General features: G+C 57.8%; 2 protein-coding genes across 2 annotated transcripts in view; one reads left to right on the top strand and one right to left on the bottom strand.

The window, feature by feature from the left end:
* The first annotated feature begins 5,208 nt into the window (after positions 1-5,208).
* On the top strand, positions 5,209-8,326 carry LOC119101574 (uncharacterized). The gene is made up of 3 exons (XM_037224924.1): positions 5,209-5,636; positions 6,663-6,777; positions 8,070-8,326. The coding sequence occupies exons 1-3, from the start codon at positions 5,286-5,288 to the stop codon at positions 8,309-8,311; spliced, it is 708 nt and encodes a 235-aa protein (XP_037080819.1). The 5' UTR covers positions 5,209-5,285; the 3' UTR covers positions 8,312-8,326.
* A 2,695-nt stretch (positions 8,327-11,021) lies between these two features.
* Positions 11,022-17,289, bottom strand: part of LOC119100142 (uncharacterized) — a 15,373-nt gene continuing 9,105 nt past the window's right edge. The window contains exons 11-17 of the mRNA XM_037223252.1: positions 16,781-16,816; positions 16,321-16,428; positions 15,922-16,047; positions 15,379-15,562; positions 13,167-13,278; positions 12,742-12,811; positions 11,022-11,193 (exon numbers count right to left, since the gene is read on the bottom strand). Coding sequence (XP_037079147.1) covers positions 11,022-11,193; positions 12,742-12,811; positions 13,167-13,278; positions 15,379-15,562; positions 15,922-16,047; positions 16,321-16,428; positions 16,781-16,816 — 808 coding nt within the window. The remainder of the gene's footprint in view (positions 11,194-12,741; positions 12,812-13,166; positions 13,279-15,378; positions 15,563-15,921; positions 16,048-16,320; positions 16,429-16,780; positions 16,817-17,289) is intronic.

Below are 17,289 nucleotides of genomic sequence, written 5' to 3'. Positions count from 1 at the left end.
TGTCAAGCTGGCGGAGGAGCGCAGCAAACACTGCTGTCAAGCTGGCGGAGGAGCGCTGCAAACACTGCTGTCAAGCTGGCGGAGGAGCGCTGCAAACACTGCTGTCAAGCTGGCGGAGGAGCGCTGCAAACACTGCTGTCAAGCTGGCGGAGGAGCGATTCAAACACTGCTGTCAAGCTGGCGGAGGAGCGCAGCAAACACTGCTGTCAAGCTGGCGAAGGAGCGCAGCAAACACTGCTGTCAAGCTGGCGGAGGAGCGCAGCAAACACTGCTGTCAGGCTGGCGGAGGAGCGCAGCAAACACTGCTGTCAGGCTGGCGGAGGAGCGCGGCAAACACTGCTGTCAGGCTGGCGGAGGAGCGCATCAAACGCTGCTATCGCTCTACCGTTATGTGAAGACGGTCAGAAGCTGGCGGAGGAGCGCCGTGCGCTCCGCAGGCATACGCTGCAGCTCCACAACGCTCTGCCCACGCCCTATCGCGAGCTGCCATTCGCCGCTTCTCAGCGATCCTATACTCCCGGAACCAAACCGGAGCAGCCTCACGAGCCACCTCAGCTCTCTGCCTGTACCCACCTGGCCGGGCAGGTGGTCTGGGAGCAGGAGCAGCTCCAGGAGTGGGAGCAGCTGCGGGAGCGGGAGCAGCTGCCGTAGCAGGATCAGCTTCGGGAGCGGGAGCAGCTCCGGGAGCGGGAGCAGCTGCGGGATCGGGAGCAGCCTCGGTAGCAGGATCAGCTTCGGGAGCGGGAGCAGCTCCCGGAGCGGGAGCAGAGGCAGCTGCGCGAGCAGAAGTGGCTTCAACTCCCCAGGGAGTCACTGAAGGCGAGGCATATGTAGCGAACGCACTTGACGAAGATGAAACTCGACTGGCTGCAGGGTCTGCCGCTGCCGAGGAGCACCGTATAACTGCGGACGAGCCGCCCGGCTTCACGAATGGTTGGTTCGTCTGTTGACCTGTCGCCACGGTCATAGAACGACAAGCTCGGAGGTGCCCGCGTGGAGGGCTGACACCGGGGCCGCCTCCCTCGCCGCCACGGTCATAGAACGACAAACTCGGAGGTGCCCGCGTGGAGGGCTGGCACCGGGGCCGCCTCCCTCGCCGCCACGGTCATAGAACGACAAGCTCGGAGGTGCCCGCGTGGAGGGCTGACACCGGGGCGTCCCCCTCCCTCGCCGCCACGGTCATAGAACGACAAGCTCGGGGGTGCCCGCGTGGAGGGCTAACGCCGGGGCCGCCTCCCTCTAGATCATGTACATCTTGAAGCATGGCCAAGATATAACACTACTGCCCGTTTTTATCTCTAATGGTGCGATATGTTTTTCATGTTGGCATACTTTTCCTTTAGTTTTTCAGCCTTGGGAATAAATAGGCTCGTCCCCAGACTTTGACACCATGGATGCCCGGATCCGCGAAAAACATTGTCGGCGAGGGATCTGCCCCCACAAGCCCTTATCCTTCCACTCGCTGACACAGCTGAGCACCAGCTGGATGAGCTCGGGCCTCCATTGCCTCTTGTTCTTCATGGAACTGCGGATCATGTCGTCCTCCAACTCTGGATCCGCCTCTATGGCAGACACATCCAGTGGCCTCATACTTTGTGCCTGTGAGGGGCCAGCAACACCGCTGCTGCTGTCTGGGGTTAGGGTTGGTGTTAGGCAGTAGACCACACCAGACGAACCCATATCATGCAGTCCGTCCAGGCATATGCAATTTGCAAGCAGCTTGCATTATTAGCCGCATAAACCCTTACCTCGCCATCCTGGTACATACAACGTATCAGTAACATGCATTGCTGGCCGCACAAACCATCCACACACAGTCATGACACACGACACTCGCAATCAACATCCAATACCTAAGTCTTGTAAAGCATGCACTTGCAATAGAAAGCCAAGTATGTCGCACCAAACAGATGGTTTGTTTATACCTCTCCTTTTACTTACAACTGATGATAATTGGAACAAAGCCCATTCAGCCAGTCATGACTTGTGGGCCAAGGATGAAGCTCAGTCACGGGAAGTGTGACAGCACTAGATGCAGTGCACCAAAGGGGCCTCAAATCGACCAGGGGAAGATTTGCTGAGCAGCAACGGGGACGGGAGCCCAAATGCCAGAGGGTTTCTTGTGTTGGCCAGGACCCTCTGACAACTGAAGGAAAGATAAAAACTTGTGGTGAGTGCTCACATTGGTGTAATAGAAAAGTTCTGTGCCAGTCAGCGCCCCCAGTACCGAACGGTGGACGCTCCAACCCTATTCCAGTATGGGCCTGTTAAGTCCGGCTGGGGTCTATATGTTACATATTCGACCGCCTGCGGCGAGCAGGGATGTTGTTGCGTTAATGACGGCTCATGCGTCGATCCGGCGTTAACTGCGCAGGTCAGGAGGCCTCCCGCGTCAGGGAGCGGACCAATGGAATATGATGTATCCTTCTAAAGGTCTCCGGATCGACCAGGAGATGCCGCCCCGTGTCGCCAGAATGACGACCGGAAAACACACAGCGGCAGAACAGAATGGTCCTTCAGCCTTTGACCGGGAACAACGTGTCCCGTAGTGTTGTACTCAAGGGATCCCCTTTACCGGAAATAAGATGTCACATTATCCGTAAATGGAGTGGGCTGAAATGACGTTCAAAACGCACGAGACCATCTCATGTATCCCTGAGGACCTCAATATTTTGAAGAACCGAATAGTGGATCAAATACCATCAAAAGGTTTTAGCATGCGTGCCGAGCGCCGATAGTGTGGTGGTTAATACGCCTGCGTTAACCACTACGCGTCTGGGAAACTACATGTACGAGCTTCGATTTCCCAGGGTCCTCGCCCTTCCCGCTAGGGTGAGAGGATGCCGACGCCATATAGCCCCAGCAGCTAAGTGCGTCATAAAGTCCAAATGGCACACCCGTAATCTCGGGGAGTAAGGATAGCAATGGCTTGGGTCGCAATTTTCGTAAAGCCGAATGGCGTTGGCCACTTCATGTAACGCCAGCGAGCAAGCGCCGAGCGCGCAACAGTGACCATCGTTGAACAATGCTCCTGAATTTCGTTCAAATTAATTCATAGGGTTCAAAGATTACAGGGGGGGGGGGGATTTATTTGCAACTTTGAGGTTGTCTTCTGGACAGATTATAAGTTACAGTAACTCGGAAAATATAGATTTTACCTTTGCTCTTCCAGTTTCACCACCAGACTCCAGCACCACTTTGCGTTGCCGTAAATACTTATATCACATTATTGCCATCAATCTAAAAACCGCACGGGCGAAATATACGCCTGGAAATCTCTCAATGTACGGTTTATTGTCCAAATGCGTTGAAAGGTACTTCTTTCAGATGCCTCACCACTTTCGCTCACGTGTTGGCCACGGCCTAGTGTAAGCCGAGGGGCTGACGCTGCGCCGCCTGAGGAGACTGTAACGCCTGACGTCGCGTTTTTCGTTACTGAAGGCGGCCGCACACTGCCCATTCGGTCGGCGATATCGATCGTATCTCGCCTCGTAGCGGCGATATTTCGCTGGCACTGCAGCGGCCACAAAAATCGCAGCTACGGAGAGTTGGACCTGTTCATCTTTTGTCATGCGAGCGAGCATGCTCAAAACTACGTTACACAATTCATACCACTAACCAATTCTGACTTCATGTTGCACATACCTAGACAAGCATGGCTTGGCCATTTTAAGACAAATTGTTGACCCATTTTGGTCTTTAATCTACATTCGTGGGATCCTTGCCATCCGTGTACAACCCAGATGAAAATTCTGATAAAGTTTCTGAGTTATTTTCGTTTAAAAAGAGTTCAACTGACAACTCTAAAATGAACAGCGCCGGAAAGTTGTTTTATACAGTCATTTGACGCATGGTTTTTCAGTATATCAGCTATAACTTTCAGGCAGAATTGATCTCGTGGTGGCATCTGGCCTATATTCTAGTTATAGAAGGTAAAAATGTGTAATGCATATATATATATATATATATATATATATATGTATATATATATTTAGAATATCTAAAAAAAACATGTTCCTCAGCAAAAATGGGCCACATCCAGCGATTTTTTCCTCGGGTTTTTTTTTACTATCAGGGGGCCTTTTGTCAAAACTGTGCCCCCCTTGCCAAGACTCTGGTTGCGGTCCTGCGTGTGGGACTTGAATGTGGAGCACGAAGACCTCTAGAAGGCATACAAAGTAGGCTTCTTGTACTATTTGAACCCCATATCGAATGCAAAGCATAATGTAGCTTGGAGTTAGCTTGGGAGCCCTATCGGATTATATGTCGCATAAACGCGCCCCTATGCGGACTAGTCATGTCCTTTAGATTCCATGAACACACCCTTTCCGCTATATTTTGATGCCACATTACAAATATAACACAAACCATATCAATTACCATGACGTGACGTGACATCAGAGTGACCTGGATTGACCTCTTTCAACCTAGTTCAGTGGCTCGAGCCCACTGCCACCAGAGGGCTACCAAGCTTTTATAGATATCAGTATAAACGTTAAGAGCTTTTCATAAGCACCAATTTCAACAATCTGACCTGAGGCATTCAGAGGTTATTCCAGGAAAGACTTCGGGAAAGCATGCTGGGTCAGGTCACTGGGTGTTCAAAGGAGTGTTCTTGTTCTTGACTATGCACATCAGATCTTTGAATAAAGGGAGCCACAACGAGCTTCTTTGCAGAAATATTAATCGTATTTAAGATAATGTGTAATAAATACCCTTTCACTGTCAAGGATGTCTCCAAGTCCAATACTGGGATGGGTTTTTGATACATGTGTCATTGGGGCTTTACGACGCACTCAGCTGCTGAGGCTTTATGACGTCAACCGCCGTTCGCCCTGGCAGGAAGGGCGGGAACCGCACATGTCACATTCCAGCCTTTGCATGAGCTCAACATTCAGAGACAGCACGTGGTTAACTCCCTCGGTGCACTGCCGCAGCCTGCACGGAGCCGGCTGTGACCGGGCAGCGGTCCTGCTCCCCTGGCAGTACCGGTGGCCGCGCTGCCGCGTCCCCCAGCGCCGCGGCTCGGCCGGCCGCTGCCGCCCAGCTGACCGGAACTAGCACCGGAAGCGGACGGGCGGTCCGCCCGGTCGACCGGCCGCCCGGTCGGACCGGCCGCCCCGCCCGCCATCCGTGCCGCTGCGGGCGGCGGGCGGCGGGCGAGAGCGCGGACCGGGCGCCGCCGGCACCGGACGGGTAGCGCCGGCTCTCACACCCAGCAGCCGTCGCCGGCCGCCACCACCGCCTCCAGCTGCCCGCCTGTGCAGCGACCACCGCCGCTCAACATGAAGAAGGTCGACAACATCGTGGCCAACAACGTCTGCGAGAACGTGTTCTTCACCAAGAGCCCCAACTACAAGGCCAAGAACGTCGCCGTACACGGCCTGAACAACCTGCAATCGTCGGTGCGTTACCTGTCGTGCGAGCAGCGGTCGCGGCAGGCACGCGGCCACGGCGGCGGCCCGGCCGACATTCGCCGCTGTCCCTGCGGCCGGGACGTGCTGGTGCGCCCGCGACACGCGCGCCCACCCCGTGACAAGGACCCCGTGTCCAACATCACCCTAGCCGTGGGCATATCGCTGCTAATCTGCGGTGTCGCCACCTCTCTACTCGGCGTCTACGGCTATCTGCTGAAGGTATGACGCGCATCGTGTACTTGTTGGATGCATTCGTGGATGCGCAAGCTTGCTCAGATATAGCAACAACTGGCAAGTGGCCTTGATAGCAGTGCCTTAGTGGTGGATAGGAGAATGTTCGCACACCCTCTCAAAGCAATAGCGTACGCGTCTGCATACCGGCATCGTCGCCGAGCGTTACGACGGAGCCGGCAGCTGCGAAGCATGCCATTTGACCTGGTACGCGTCATGGAGCTTCGTCGCGCCTCTCCAGATTGTCACCGGGAGAACCTGAGGCCGTTTTGCAGTCAGCCTGGTCACCGCACCTAAGCGTGATTCTTGTTAGGTAATCCAGGGACATTCATCCAGAACCACTGCCATATGAAACGTGAATGAAGGCAAAGCTCGTCCCGCCTGCATAGCTTTCAGCTGGGTGGAGTGGTGACTTCCGGCCGTGTGTATTCGTGCTTGTCCTCATAGTCACCCACCATCCGTCCATGTCTCCGACCCACACTGTCCTTGGCCGGTGCTGTGGTGACGGCCGGACAGTTTTGTGACGTGCGGAATGTGCTGTTCTGTCATGGCTCATGTGACGCGAGTGTGACAAATGTACGGCATCTCTCCGCACCAGAGTTTGTTGCACCGAAGCACGGGATAGTGTAGCATACCTTACGCCAGATCGACATAGGCCTAGCTGGCCTCCATAAGGAGACCAGGCAATAAAAAAAAACTCGGGGGAGTTGTGGTTAGCACGGTACTTGGCATGCTTTCACAAGTAGATACAGACGTGTGCTCGTGCTACAGGTGCCACGCTAATTAGCTACCTTCATCTAGTAAGCATAAGCGTTGCATCTTGTCTGCCTGTTATCGAATTATTTACAGCAGTTGACCAGTGTTCTGCGGGACGGTACAATGCGGACCAGTTTTTTAGTGCCGATGTTTTGCGTTCTGGTTTGTTTACTGAAATTGTACATGTGCACGTCCTCTATTTCGCCACTGCTCGCTGCTGTTCACGTGCGTGTGTCGTGAGCCAGCTGTTGTCCGCAGGGCGGCGGCCAGTTCTACCTGGGCTCGGCGGCCATCTCTGGCCTGATCGTCTTCTGGACGGGCGTTTCCGGAGTGGTGGCGGCCCGTCGCTTCACCAGCTGCGCCGCCGTCAGAGGTGCGTGACAGGTCAGCGCCGCCTTACGTGTGGTGCTGCGGCCCGCCGCTTCACCAGCTGCGCCGCCGTCAGAGGTGCGCGACAGGTCAGCGCCGCCTTACGTGCGGTGCTGCGCATGGTCAGCTGGCGGCAGAGCTGGGGCCGAACATCACTGCCGTGAAGGCATCATACAACTCACCGACCGGTCTACACGGCTCTACGTGACATGAACGTGTATCTCGGGGATGCAGGCAGACGGGCCAGGGCAGTGCAGGAGAGTGACACTTTTGTCTCTGTTAGACACTACGTTTAGCATTGCCACCATGGCGGAAAATCTCCACCCATTTAGATTTAACTAAGCGAGCAGCCTTCCCCGCGACACCATTGATCACATAATCGGCCATTGCAATTGTGACCCTGCAGTAGATCAACAAAATATTCATGCCCGGTATATTTCATCACTTTGCAATGGTACCAATACCGTTGGGCGGCACGCGAGACGCTTGGCTCGGCGACTGCAGGAGTCTCCCACATGGCCAGAACGAGTGTGCATGAAAAGCCAACAGCAGCATCGCAGACCCCTGCCCAGACCTCGCCGGCCGCTGAAGACACTCAGCCCAGGCGTGAGGTTCACGTCATTTCACGGGACGGCATGCCTCACTCAGTGAGGCGTGCCCTCTCGTGCGCGGTGAACGTGGAGCAGCTGCTCTGGGACCGCGCCGCGAAGTCCGACACCGCCGCTCGCGCCGCCCGCTCGCTGGGGTGGCCATAGATTTGTGCAGCCATAGGAAGGCCGACAGCGCCCGCCGGCTCTCTCGTCCCTGGAAGCGTCCCAGTTCGACGGGGAGCGGCGAGCGCTGACGCCGCCGTCGGCTGTGGTGCGCGAGTGACGGCCCGCTGTAGGTGCTGGCGCCGTTTGAATGGTGCGCAGCTGGTCTGGCTGATTGTGTTGGTCCATTCGCTGCGCGAGGTGAAAGTGACCCTGTTCTTAAAGCGGTGTTCTCCGGCACGGTATCATAATGAAGTGCTAAGCCACACACTTCGTGTGCCTTTAATGATTTGCCGTTACAGTTACCCTAATCACAGCTGTCGTCATTGTAAACACTCGCTGCGGTCGGTGGGGCAGGATCCCTCTACACTGGCTAGATTAAGGCTTCCGAGTAAGCCGCCGAATGCACCTCACTGAGTGGTCACTTCCGACACATGCTCTGACAGTGCTGTTAAATGCAGTGTGGTGAGAATGGCCCGGTCCTGGTGGGTTCCCTGTGTTCTGTCAAGTGTAGCCCGGTGATCTACCTCCGGCCTACCGGCAGGCTTCCTGGTGCTGTCCTCGCTCAGCCTGCTGGCCAGCGCCGGGCTGATCATCATCGGCCACCTGGGTACGCGCCGTCACTCGGGCCTGCTCGTCGACATCCTCGGCGGCGGCGAGGTCTGCCTCGGCGTCATCAACGTCATCCTGCTCGTCATCGGCATGGTGGCATCCAGCTGCTGCCGGATCGCACCGTCCGACCTGCGTCGCCAGCGGGCCCTCCTCAGCGGCACCGGCTACCCCTGACTCCGCGCCGGTGACGTGGGGTAGACGTGGCGGTAGACGTGGGAGCCGCTGGGGTTGAGTGACTGAAGCGACCCTGCGCTTGCGCGAGGACCTCATACCGGATATAGAGACACTGAAGGTGGAGTTATTCGAATGGGTGAATGTCGCGGATTGGATGAACTGCAGAGAGCCACAGCGGAATGGAAGCGGGTCTGAGGCGGCCTTTCACCTGAACTGATCGCGAACTGCGAGCCCGGCCGTAGCTTCCCACGAGTGGCCTGCGCGGTACCGGTGACTGGGCTCCAGTACTGGCGGCACCGGTGACTGCTAGAGCAGGTGGAATCGAGCTGAGAGTCCGCGCCGAGCGTCACCGGCTGAGAAGACCTACAGGCAGTGCTGTCGATGAGACGTCCGTCACGGCAGTGTCGCCAGCTGACGCGCCATGGAGGAGATCTTCGTGATCCGACTGCGTGCCGCCGCTGGGCCCGGGCCGGTGCCGCCCAGTGAGCACAAGTACTCGGCCGACACGGTGCTGGGGCTGGGCCTGGTGCACCTGGTGCTGGCGGCGTTGGCGCTGCTGTTCGGCGCGCTGGCGCTGTGGCGTGAGCCCGAGGCGCAGCGCCATGGCGCCGCCGCCTGGCTCTGGCTGCTGTTCGCTACGACGGGCGCACTGGGCGCGCTGGCCGGCCGTCGTTGGTACGTCAACGCGTACATCCGCTGGTTCTGCGCGCTGTCGGCGCTGTCGGCGGCCGGCGCGGCTCTGCTAGCGGCGCTGACCGTCACCGGACTGGTACAGCGCTGGCTGCGGCTGGAGGAGCGGCGCCGCGCCGCCGCCGCCATGCCCTTCCACGAGTCCTTCTCCCCGGACGAGGAGCGCCGCCAGACGCTGGCCGCCGCCAGCGCCAACCTGCTGGTGACGGCGCTGCTCGAGCTCTCCTGGTCTCTGCTGACGGCGCGCGTGGCCTGGCGCGGCTGGCGGGCGCCCGAGTTCTCGCTGACGCGGCCGGCGCCGCCCGCCCTGGTGAGCGGCGCGCCCTGCCCGCCGCCCGGCTGCCAGGTGACCCGAGTCAACCCGCTCTGCGCCGAGAACGGCCTGCCGGCCACCAGCACGCTTGACTACCGCGAACGCGTGCAGCAGTTCCTAGACGAGGCGCTAGAGCTGGCGGCGCGCCAATCCCAGCACTCGCAAGCCAGCCACGTGATCGAGGTCACCGCCACGGACATGGGCGGCTTCCAGCTCAACTAGGGCGACTTCGGCTCCACCAGGGCGGGCTTCCCACTCAACTGGGGATGCGCTCTGCGGCGATGCCCTGCTGAACTTTTGTAAAAGTCAGTAGGGATCGCTCGGCTCGTTTCGTGGTGTTTACCAGCTACCACTTGGGCTGGGGTCAGCCTCACCGAGCGTGGCTGACCCCTCCACAACGGCTGCAGTCAGTTTGACTGCTAGTTCAGGCATTCACTCGTGTACGGGGCACGGCAGCTTGCATCGGGTGTCACGTACACCTGGGCGAAAACGCCCTGGAGGACAGTCTGTATGGATGTTGAGCTGGCTGTGCGCACCGACACATGTGCTTGAACAGTGATGGGTGACGGGTATGGTCAGAGGGCCTGACCAGCAGCCGGCAAACGGTGTCTGGGATCTCATATAGGTCATGCACGAAAATCAATGCGAGTACGAGTCCATCAGGCCGAGGCCAGTTTAGGGCGGAGGCGATAAGTGACAGGATGGACGTCACATTCAAAAGACAGACCCGTCTCACATGTTGCTGCGAGTGTCCACCATACAGCTCTGTGTCGAGGAGCTTCGTGGCACGACAAGGATCCCCCGTGCCTATTTAACTTACAGGGCGGTGTAAAATGACCCCGCTCCAGCTTCCATTGACTGAAACACCAGAATCTAGTGGCAGTGGTGAGTGCAACATGGTCGGCCTTTTCAAACAGGTGATGAGCGAAATTGAAGGAGTTGAAAATCAGTATAGCGTCCATCGGCGGAACGACGGGAAACCGCATGCTGTTCCATTCTAGTCTGAGGGAATCATGTTTGAGCGGCGAATAGCGCAAGATGGGTTCAAAATGATCGGAGCGTAGTTATTCATGTCATACTATCCTGTGACTTGAAGTGGAAGACGTCGGGGAATGTCTGAGTGTTCCGTAGTGGTTATTCGCCAGACTGTGAGTGGACGCCGAGGCAGTGTTTCAGCGTGATTTAAACAGTTCGCTTGGCATGTTGAATAATGTATTTGTGTTGCACATTGACAAACACATTGGGCGCCGTACGAAAAGAGCTACTTCGATGCTCACACATTTTTCAAATCAGCACACTCTACCCATTCACTCATGGATGCTCACAAGTCGCCCATCGGCACGGAACAAAACGCCTGTCTTCGGGAGACCGGGCAAGTCTCCAAGCTGAACATACCAAGTCTCCACTCTTTGAATACACCTATTCCTTGCAACTGCAGCGGCCAGCCTTTGGAGTCGTGCTCAGGCTCACCACACTGCCCGAGGCCCACCACACTGCCCGAGGTCCACCACACTGCCCGAGGCCCTCCACACTGCCCGAGGCCCTCCACACGTTCTGTCTCACCACTCCACAACGGGTACAGCGCCGTAAAGCACCGCCACTCTCTGTCGACAGAGTCCCCCGTCGGGCCGGCAGCATGTCTCGGCCCTCTCTCCACACGCAGTCACGGCCTCTGCGCGCCCCGCTCCGGGCCCCCTGATCACGTGTCTACCTGAAGTAGTTGCTGGTTCGGCTGCTGTAGGTGGAGAGCGGCGCTGGCGGCTGTCCCCGCGTCGTGCCGCGACCCATGTCCCGCTGCTCAAAGTCGTGTATGTCGTAATACACCAGGCTCTGGTTCTGCCGGACGAGAACAGTGTCGGCGGGAGATGCACACTTCCAGCTGCGACGCCTGCGCCCACACGGTCATGACCGCCAGCGTCTCCCACGATGCAGGTGTTTCTCACGAGTATCACGGGTGTATGTAAAGGCAGTGTCACGTGTCGATATGATGCGATGCGGCGACAGAGTATGACAACAACCTGATGTGTAGCCCTCGTAATCTGAAAGCGCGGCAGTCAAAACATTGCAACAGCCTCCTCAAACTACAGCACGCGATGTTCAACGCATCAAACATGTTACAACACACATGAACACCTTGCTAAGTACGCATACATAATCTACTTTATAAACGGGCGAGTAAGCACAAATACGTCTTCAAGATTTAACTCAGGCTAAATGGATGTGCCATGGTATTGCTACCACATACTCTCATTGCGCACTGTGAGAAACCCCCAACACCATGTCAGTCACAGCGTCTTTCAGGAAGCATTTCCCTACTGTGCTGGCCTTTGCAACATCCATGGACCCTTAGCGTGCTGCCCTCGAAAAATGGTCATGCACTCCTTCTAGGATCACCCATCATGCCCGCCAGTCTGAGCCCCAGCGTTGTACGCCCATAAACCTTCTGACGAGCCCCGTACCTGCGTCATACCTTCCCAGGCCAGCCTCCTGCTGTCGTTCCTCTCACCCAGTCTGAGACTGTCGTCACGGTCTCGGTCTCGGCCAGGGTCACGGTCACGGTCACGGTCACGGTCACGGTCACGGTCAGGGCCTCGGTCGCCGTCAGGGTCAGGGTTGGGGTCGCGGTTGCGGCCGTCGGGTCGGGGCGGCGGGGTGCCTCCGGGCAGAGCGCACCGGGAGACACAGCGAGCCGAGCTGCGGCGAGAGACGGGGCCTAGGACCAGGTCATGGGTCGAGCCGGACCGGTGTCGGAAGGAGGACCGGCTGGCGGGAGCAGCAGGGTGACTCCCACGGGATGTGTGCGGACAGTAGTACTGTAAACGGGACGGAGCCCACGTCAGCGGTCGGTCTGATTCAGAGTGCTTTCCTTTCTTGGAATGACGCATGAAACTGATCACCACCATCCAAATACACTGCTTTTCGTGCCACCAACCACGGCAAAGCAGTCACGGTGCAAAGAGATCATGCATACATCCGCAAAACACGACACATGCGAGCCCACCCAGACACTCGACAAGCATGTTCTCCACGTGATATGTTGTCATGCCTTAACCCCCTGCATGCATGCCTGATGTCTACGAAACACATCCCCCAGACCCATAAGCTCCCCCAGAGCAATGGCACACGACTCGGTAGCTCGTCGGACTTCCGCGCATAAGTTTGATTCCTTGCTGCAGCTGTGACTGGAGGGCAGTGCGATCACCCGTGAACAGACAGACAGACAGCGTGTCAACGCTATGGTCAGAGATGAGTGCGGGGGTCGGGGCGGGGGGCGGGGGCGACGACGGCCATCTCTCCACTGACCGGGGCGACCGAGCCGCGGGAGCGAGGCCGCACGGGCCGGTAGCCGCTGACACACGACTGCCGCTCGTCCCGGTCGTCGTCGTAGTCGGGCAGCGGCACGGGCGTGCGACTGCCGCGGCCCGGCGCCGGCCGCTCCGGCAGCGTCACCGGCGTCACCGAGCGGCGCACTGGCGCCACGAACACCGGACGACCGCCTGCCGACGCGGGGTGCGCGGTCAGGGACGGGACATTAGGGCTCACAAAGGACTCGGAGGAGGCTACGGGCATACGTCTCCCATCTGAAGGAGGTGATAAGCGGCATCAGATGTGTAAACCACGTCCACCTAATCTTGCCCAAAGCCAGCAAGCAAAAACCACCTTGAAGTACGAATAAATCTCATGGGAGACCTTCGCCTATTTTCGAGAACCCTGGGAGCATTACACGACACCCGTTCAATTAGAATGATGATGCAAATTTAAACACACGCATAGCTCAGCAGAGATTTCAAGGCCACCCGACATGACTACCCATTCATTGCGGCCGGCGCCTGTACACCCTGCGCGACTCACCTGCCATACCGAGGCTGGCGGGCCCGTCCCTCAGCGTGCCTGCTCCAAGGCCGGCCTGGGCGCCGTACGGCGGCAGCTGGGAGTGGGGTGGACCGCCGAACATCGGCTCCGGCTGGCAGACCAGGTACAGGCAGACGGTCAGTGGAGACGACGGCCAGGACAAGCCAGCATGGTAGAAAATCATGCGACGGTCATCTGAGAGCTGATCGCGCCTTAGCAGACCAGGTACAAGCAGAAGGTCAGTGGAGACGACGGCCAGGACAAGCCAGCATGGTAGAAAATCATGCGACGGTCATCTGAGAGCTGATCGCGCCTTACGCGGGCTTATCAGCATGGGCCAAGTACAGACCTTCTCACGTGTGTACGGTAAGACAACGGTCAGCATAACCTGGTCAGTGGACAGTCACAGGCTCACAGCAAATATCGGACAGGGGGATATTGACACGGCAAAGTCTGGATTGATCGGAGTCTGGAAGCACAACATCTTGATTGATCGGCGAGTTAGCCATCGTCACCGATGTGTAAGGCGTCCCCAGATCCTGGCAAGAGAAGAAAAAACCGCCAGCCCAGCACGCACATACGGTGTTACAGTGCGCAAGAAGATCTTCAGCTCATGCGTTGTTACTAGAGGCGTGGGTGAACATTTTTCCAAAGCGGCTAGGTAAGCCATAAGGATAAGTCAACAAGATAAGTGCAATACGCAAGGATTCCGTTGCACACATGCCCGCAAAATGCATGCAACACTCCACATCGCGCCGGGTCTTTTGTCAGTCTTCCGTCGTCATAGAAATGGAGAGAGGTGAGGTATCACGCGTTCCATTCTGCGGATTTGTCTCATCTTCTGCGGATTTGTCTCATCCCGTTTCCGTGCGGTCGAAGTTAAAAAAGGAATGTCTATCATCACTGGATGCAATGTGCCGAAGTGCCCCCAATGCCGCAAGACTGGTGAAACATAGAGGGAAGTTGGCTCTCTTCTGTGATACCAACATGACGTCCGAACTAGCTTTATTGTAGTCAATTCCCCCAACAGGGAACTTGATAAGAGCAAATGCCAGTTAAACCGTCTCCTTGTTTAAGTTCATCTAATTAAGACTTTCAAGGTTGATTTACATTTTCGTATGTAACTTAAGACTTACTGCCTCCAAACAACGATAACTTATGTGAAAGTATCACAGACCAAAATATGCAGATCATAAGTGACGCATGTATCAGCAATAATTTCTCAACATCAGCGCAAGCAGGTTAATTTCCCAATACACATCCTTGCCATGCGTGGTACTAACTTTATCGGTGGACTTTCCACCAAACCTAGTCAGGTCGGCGTCCCAGTGTCCCGTCTGCCAGTGAGAGGTCAGTCGGGGTGTCCGGCAGTGGCGCTGGCCCAGCTGCAGGCTGTGCCGGCCTACCCTCGCCTCCAGCGCCACCGGCCGGCCCGGCCCCACCGCCGCCGCGGCCGGCTCCGGCGCCGGGTCGGGGCCGTGTCGGCGCCGGCCGCTGCGGCTAGCGTGCCTCCGCCGGCGCCGGCTCGGCGCGCGCCGCCGCTCGGGGCGGCAGCGAGAGCGCGAGGCTGGCGCCGGCGGCCGAGCCCCGCCGAGGCGCGGGTCCGGCCGCCGGCGGCGCTCGGCCGAGCGGCAGCAGCGCGCCGCGCCGCTCCACCGCCAGGGGGGCGGCGTACAGGGGAGCGAGCGCCACCTGGCGGCGTCAGGCGGCAGCGGCTCAGGTCTGGGTCACACGCGGCCGGCGCCGCGCGTCGTCGGCGTCCGAGCGGCAGCGTCGAGTCGAGGACGGTCATTGTCACGTATCGGCTACAGAAAGTGGCGACAGTCTAGAGCTGTCAGCGAGCGACTAACACGGGAAACAAGCCGCCTGCTGACATTGAGACCAGATACAGACGAGGACGGACCCTCCCTGACATAACCTGTGACGACTAGTTCTCAACAGCTAGAACACAGAATCCGCTACTACCTAAGCACGGTGAATAGTCAGCGCTACAAAGCGAGTAAACAGGAGGCACTACGACTATTCCTCAGCTTACCAACGCTATGCATCCCACTACACCGGCCCTGTCCACATCCACGGAAATACTCCACTCATGCATCAGCCCTGTAGCCCCGCACGTCTATCTACACGAGCACATCTACACACGGCCGTGGTGCTCGGCACGGCGCGCTGGCGATCGTCGCCTGCGTCCTGCTCCACGCCGTCCGCTCACCGCGTAGATGTTCTGCTGAGCCATGGTGTCAGCCAGCCGGGCCCAGCGCAGTCTGTCCTCCCTGACGGGCGGGAAGCCCGCCGGCCCCAGGCCGCCGCCCGGCTTCCCGTAGCCGAAGCCACCCGGCACGGCCAGCGAGCCCACCTCCGCCTTGCCGTCGCTCTGGCCCTTGTGCCAGCGTTTGCTGCGGAGGACGATAGCGGCAGGTCAGGGAGGGTGGCGGCAGAGCTGGCTCGAGCTCACACCGGCAGAACAGCGCGAGCTGGTGATGGCCGGTGAAAGGGACGAGTCATCAGATCGGGTGCGTTTGAGCCGCAGCGATCGGTGCATATGGTGACGCTTGCCCCATCCACCCCTGTCACCAGCTGATTAGGTAAATTATTTCCCGTTGTAACATACTACTTCGACTTGCTGACATGGTATGTGAAGATAATCGTTTTCCCGACAAGGATAATGTTCACGCCCCCACCCCGCGTAACGGTAACTGCACCTGTCGGTGTCCTCTCGTCGCGTGGCGACGACGTTCAACAGCCGCATCGTTACCTCCACTTGCAGAGCCCGATGAAGGTGGCTATGATGACGAGAGCGGCGGCGGCCGTGGCACCCAGCGCCGCGCCCAGCACCTCGCCGTCAATGTCACAGCGCGCCCCGTAGTATGAGCCGCGACATCTGTCGAGAGAAAGACGAAGCTACACTACGAGGTCCACCGTCTGGCCGTCCCACTGACATTCACCGGTGGTTTACAAACCATGCCGCCTTCCGTACATTGTTTCGCCGTTCGCGATCTTCGGCTGACGCTAATCCCGATATTGCTGCATCCATGTGTTGTAGCCATGCTCTATTATGGTATATACTAGCCCATGTAGCGGGAAGGTTGGCTTTGCGCACCGCTCGCTCTATCCGGGCCGTCGCCCAGCGGCGCGGCACTGAACCGTGTCTTACAGGCAGGACTTTTGTCCGTCGTTGATCTGGCAGGTGCCGTGGCCGCCGCAGAAGTCCTCTGAGCAGGACTCGCAGTGGCGGCCCGCCCGCGCCACGTCGCTTCGGTACCTGGGGGGTAGGTGGTGGTCCTCAGTCGGGCCCTCCGCGCGCTAGCCACACCGCACCGTGCCGCCTGACTCCAATACCCGCTTCCGGCGACCATCGGCGCCTGGTAGCCTCGTGCCCACCTGTCTATCACTACTTGCAACACCGCCAAGTATTGCTAAAGACGTCACCAAAACAACGCCGAACACACAGCTTCAAGTGACGATTTACGCCTTGATTTACGCTTTTTTGGCTTCGAAACTGCCGGTCGTGCCGGCCACAACTGACAACGTCATCTCTCAGTCCGGCTGACCTCCTGCTAAGCCTAGCGTGTCTGTCGGCATTTCGCCGGCAGGTCGCGGCCATGCTTACGTACCTATCGTCGTATCCCGGCTGGCAGCGGCAGAGAAAGCTACCAACACATTACTGCATACGGCATTCTCGTCACAGTCGTGGAGACCCGGGCCGCTACATTCATTCAAATCTGGAAGCATGTCACATATGCTCGTTATAGAAAAGTAACTTGGGGCCAAGAGCAGAGTAAGCGTCAGCACAACTTACTTCTGTGCTGCGGCATACATATACTTTCCAAATGTTGAGGCGCATCATAGAAGAGAAAAGACGTGCTGCCGTGGACTGGACGATTGGTTAGGAGCGAGACCCGCAAACGTTAACTGGAGACAAAGGCATCACCAGAACACAGGGGCATCGTATCGTATTGCATCCGCTGCTAAGGAGTCTGCCGACCCAACTTAATTTCCCTCTATCTGTTTACGTAGCATGCAATGAAACGCACCGCCAACGTGGCAGTGTCCTTCAAGCGCATTTGGAAGACCACGCCCCAGCCGTCCCATCGTCCCACCTTGGATTCCCGGTATAGGGTTT

This window comes from Pollicipes pollicipes, unplaced genomic scaffold (assembly GCF_011947565.3).
Source record: "Pollicipes pollicipes isolate AB1234 unplaced genomic scaffold, Ppol_2.1 Scaffold_4881;HRSCAF=5763_pilon_pilon_pilon, whole genome shotgun sequence".
Classification (NCBI taxonomy): Eukaryota; Metazoa; Arthropoda; class Thecostraca; order Pollicipedomorpha; family Pollicipedidae; genus Pollicipes; species Pollicipes pollicipes.
Note: the sequence above shows the minus strand (reverse complement) of the source record. Positions and strands in the feature narration are given on the sequence as shown.

Coding starts and splice junctions, on each gene's coding strand:
- LOC119101574 (XM_037224924.1), top strand. CDS start 5,286: ATGAAGAAGGTCGACAACATCGTGGCCAACAACGTCTGCGAGAACGTG. Junction 5,637..6,662: donor TCTACGGCTATCTGCTGAAG/GTATGACGCGCA, acceptor TGTTGTCCGCAG/GGCGGCGGCCAGTTCTACCT. Junction 6,778..8,069: donor CAGCTGCGCCGCCGTCAGAG/GTGCGTGACAGG, acceptor GCCTACCGGCAG/GCTTCCTGGTGCTGTCCTCG.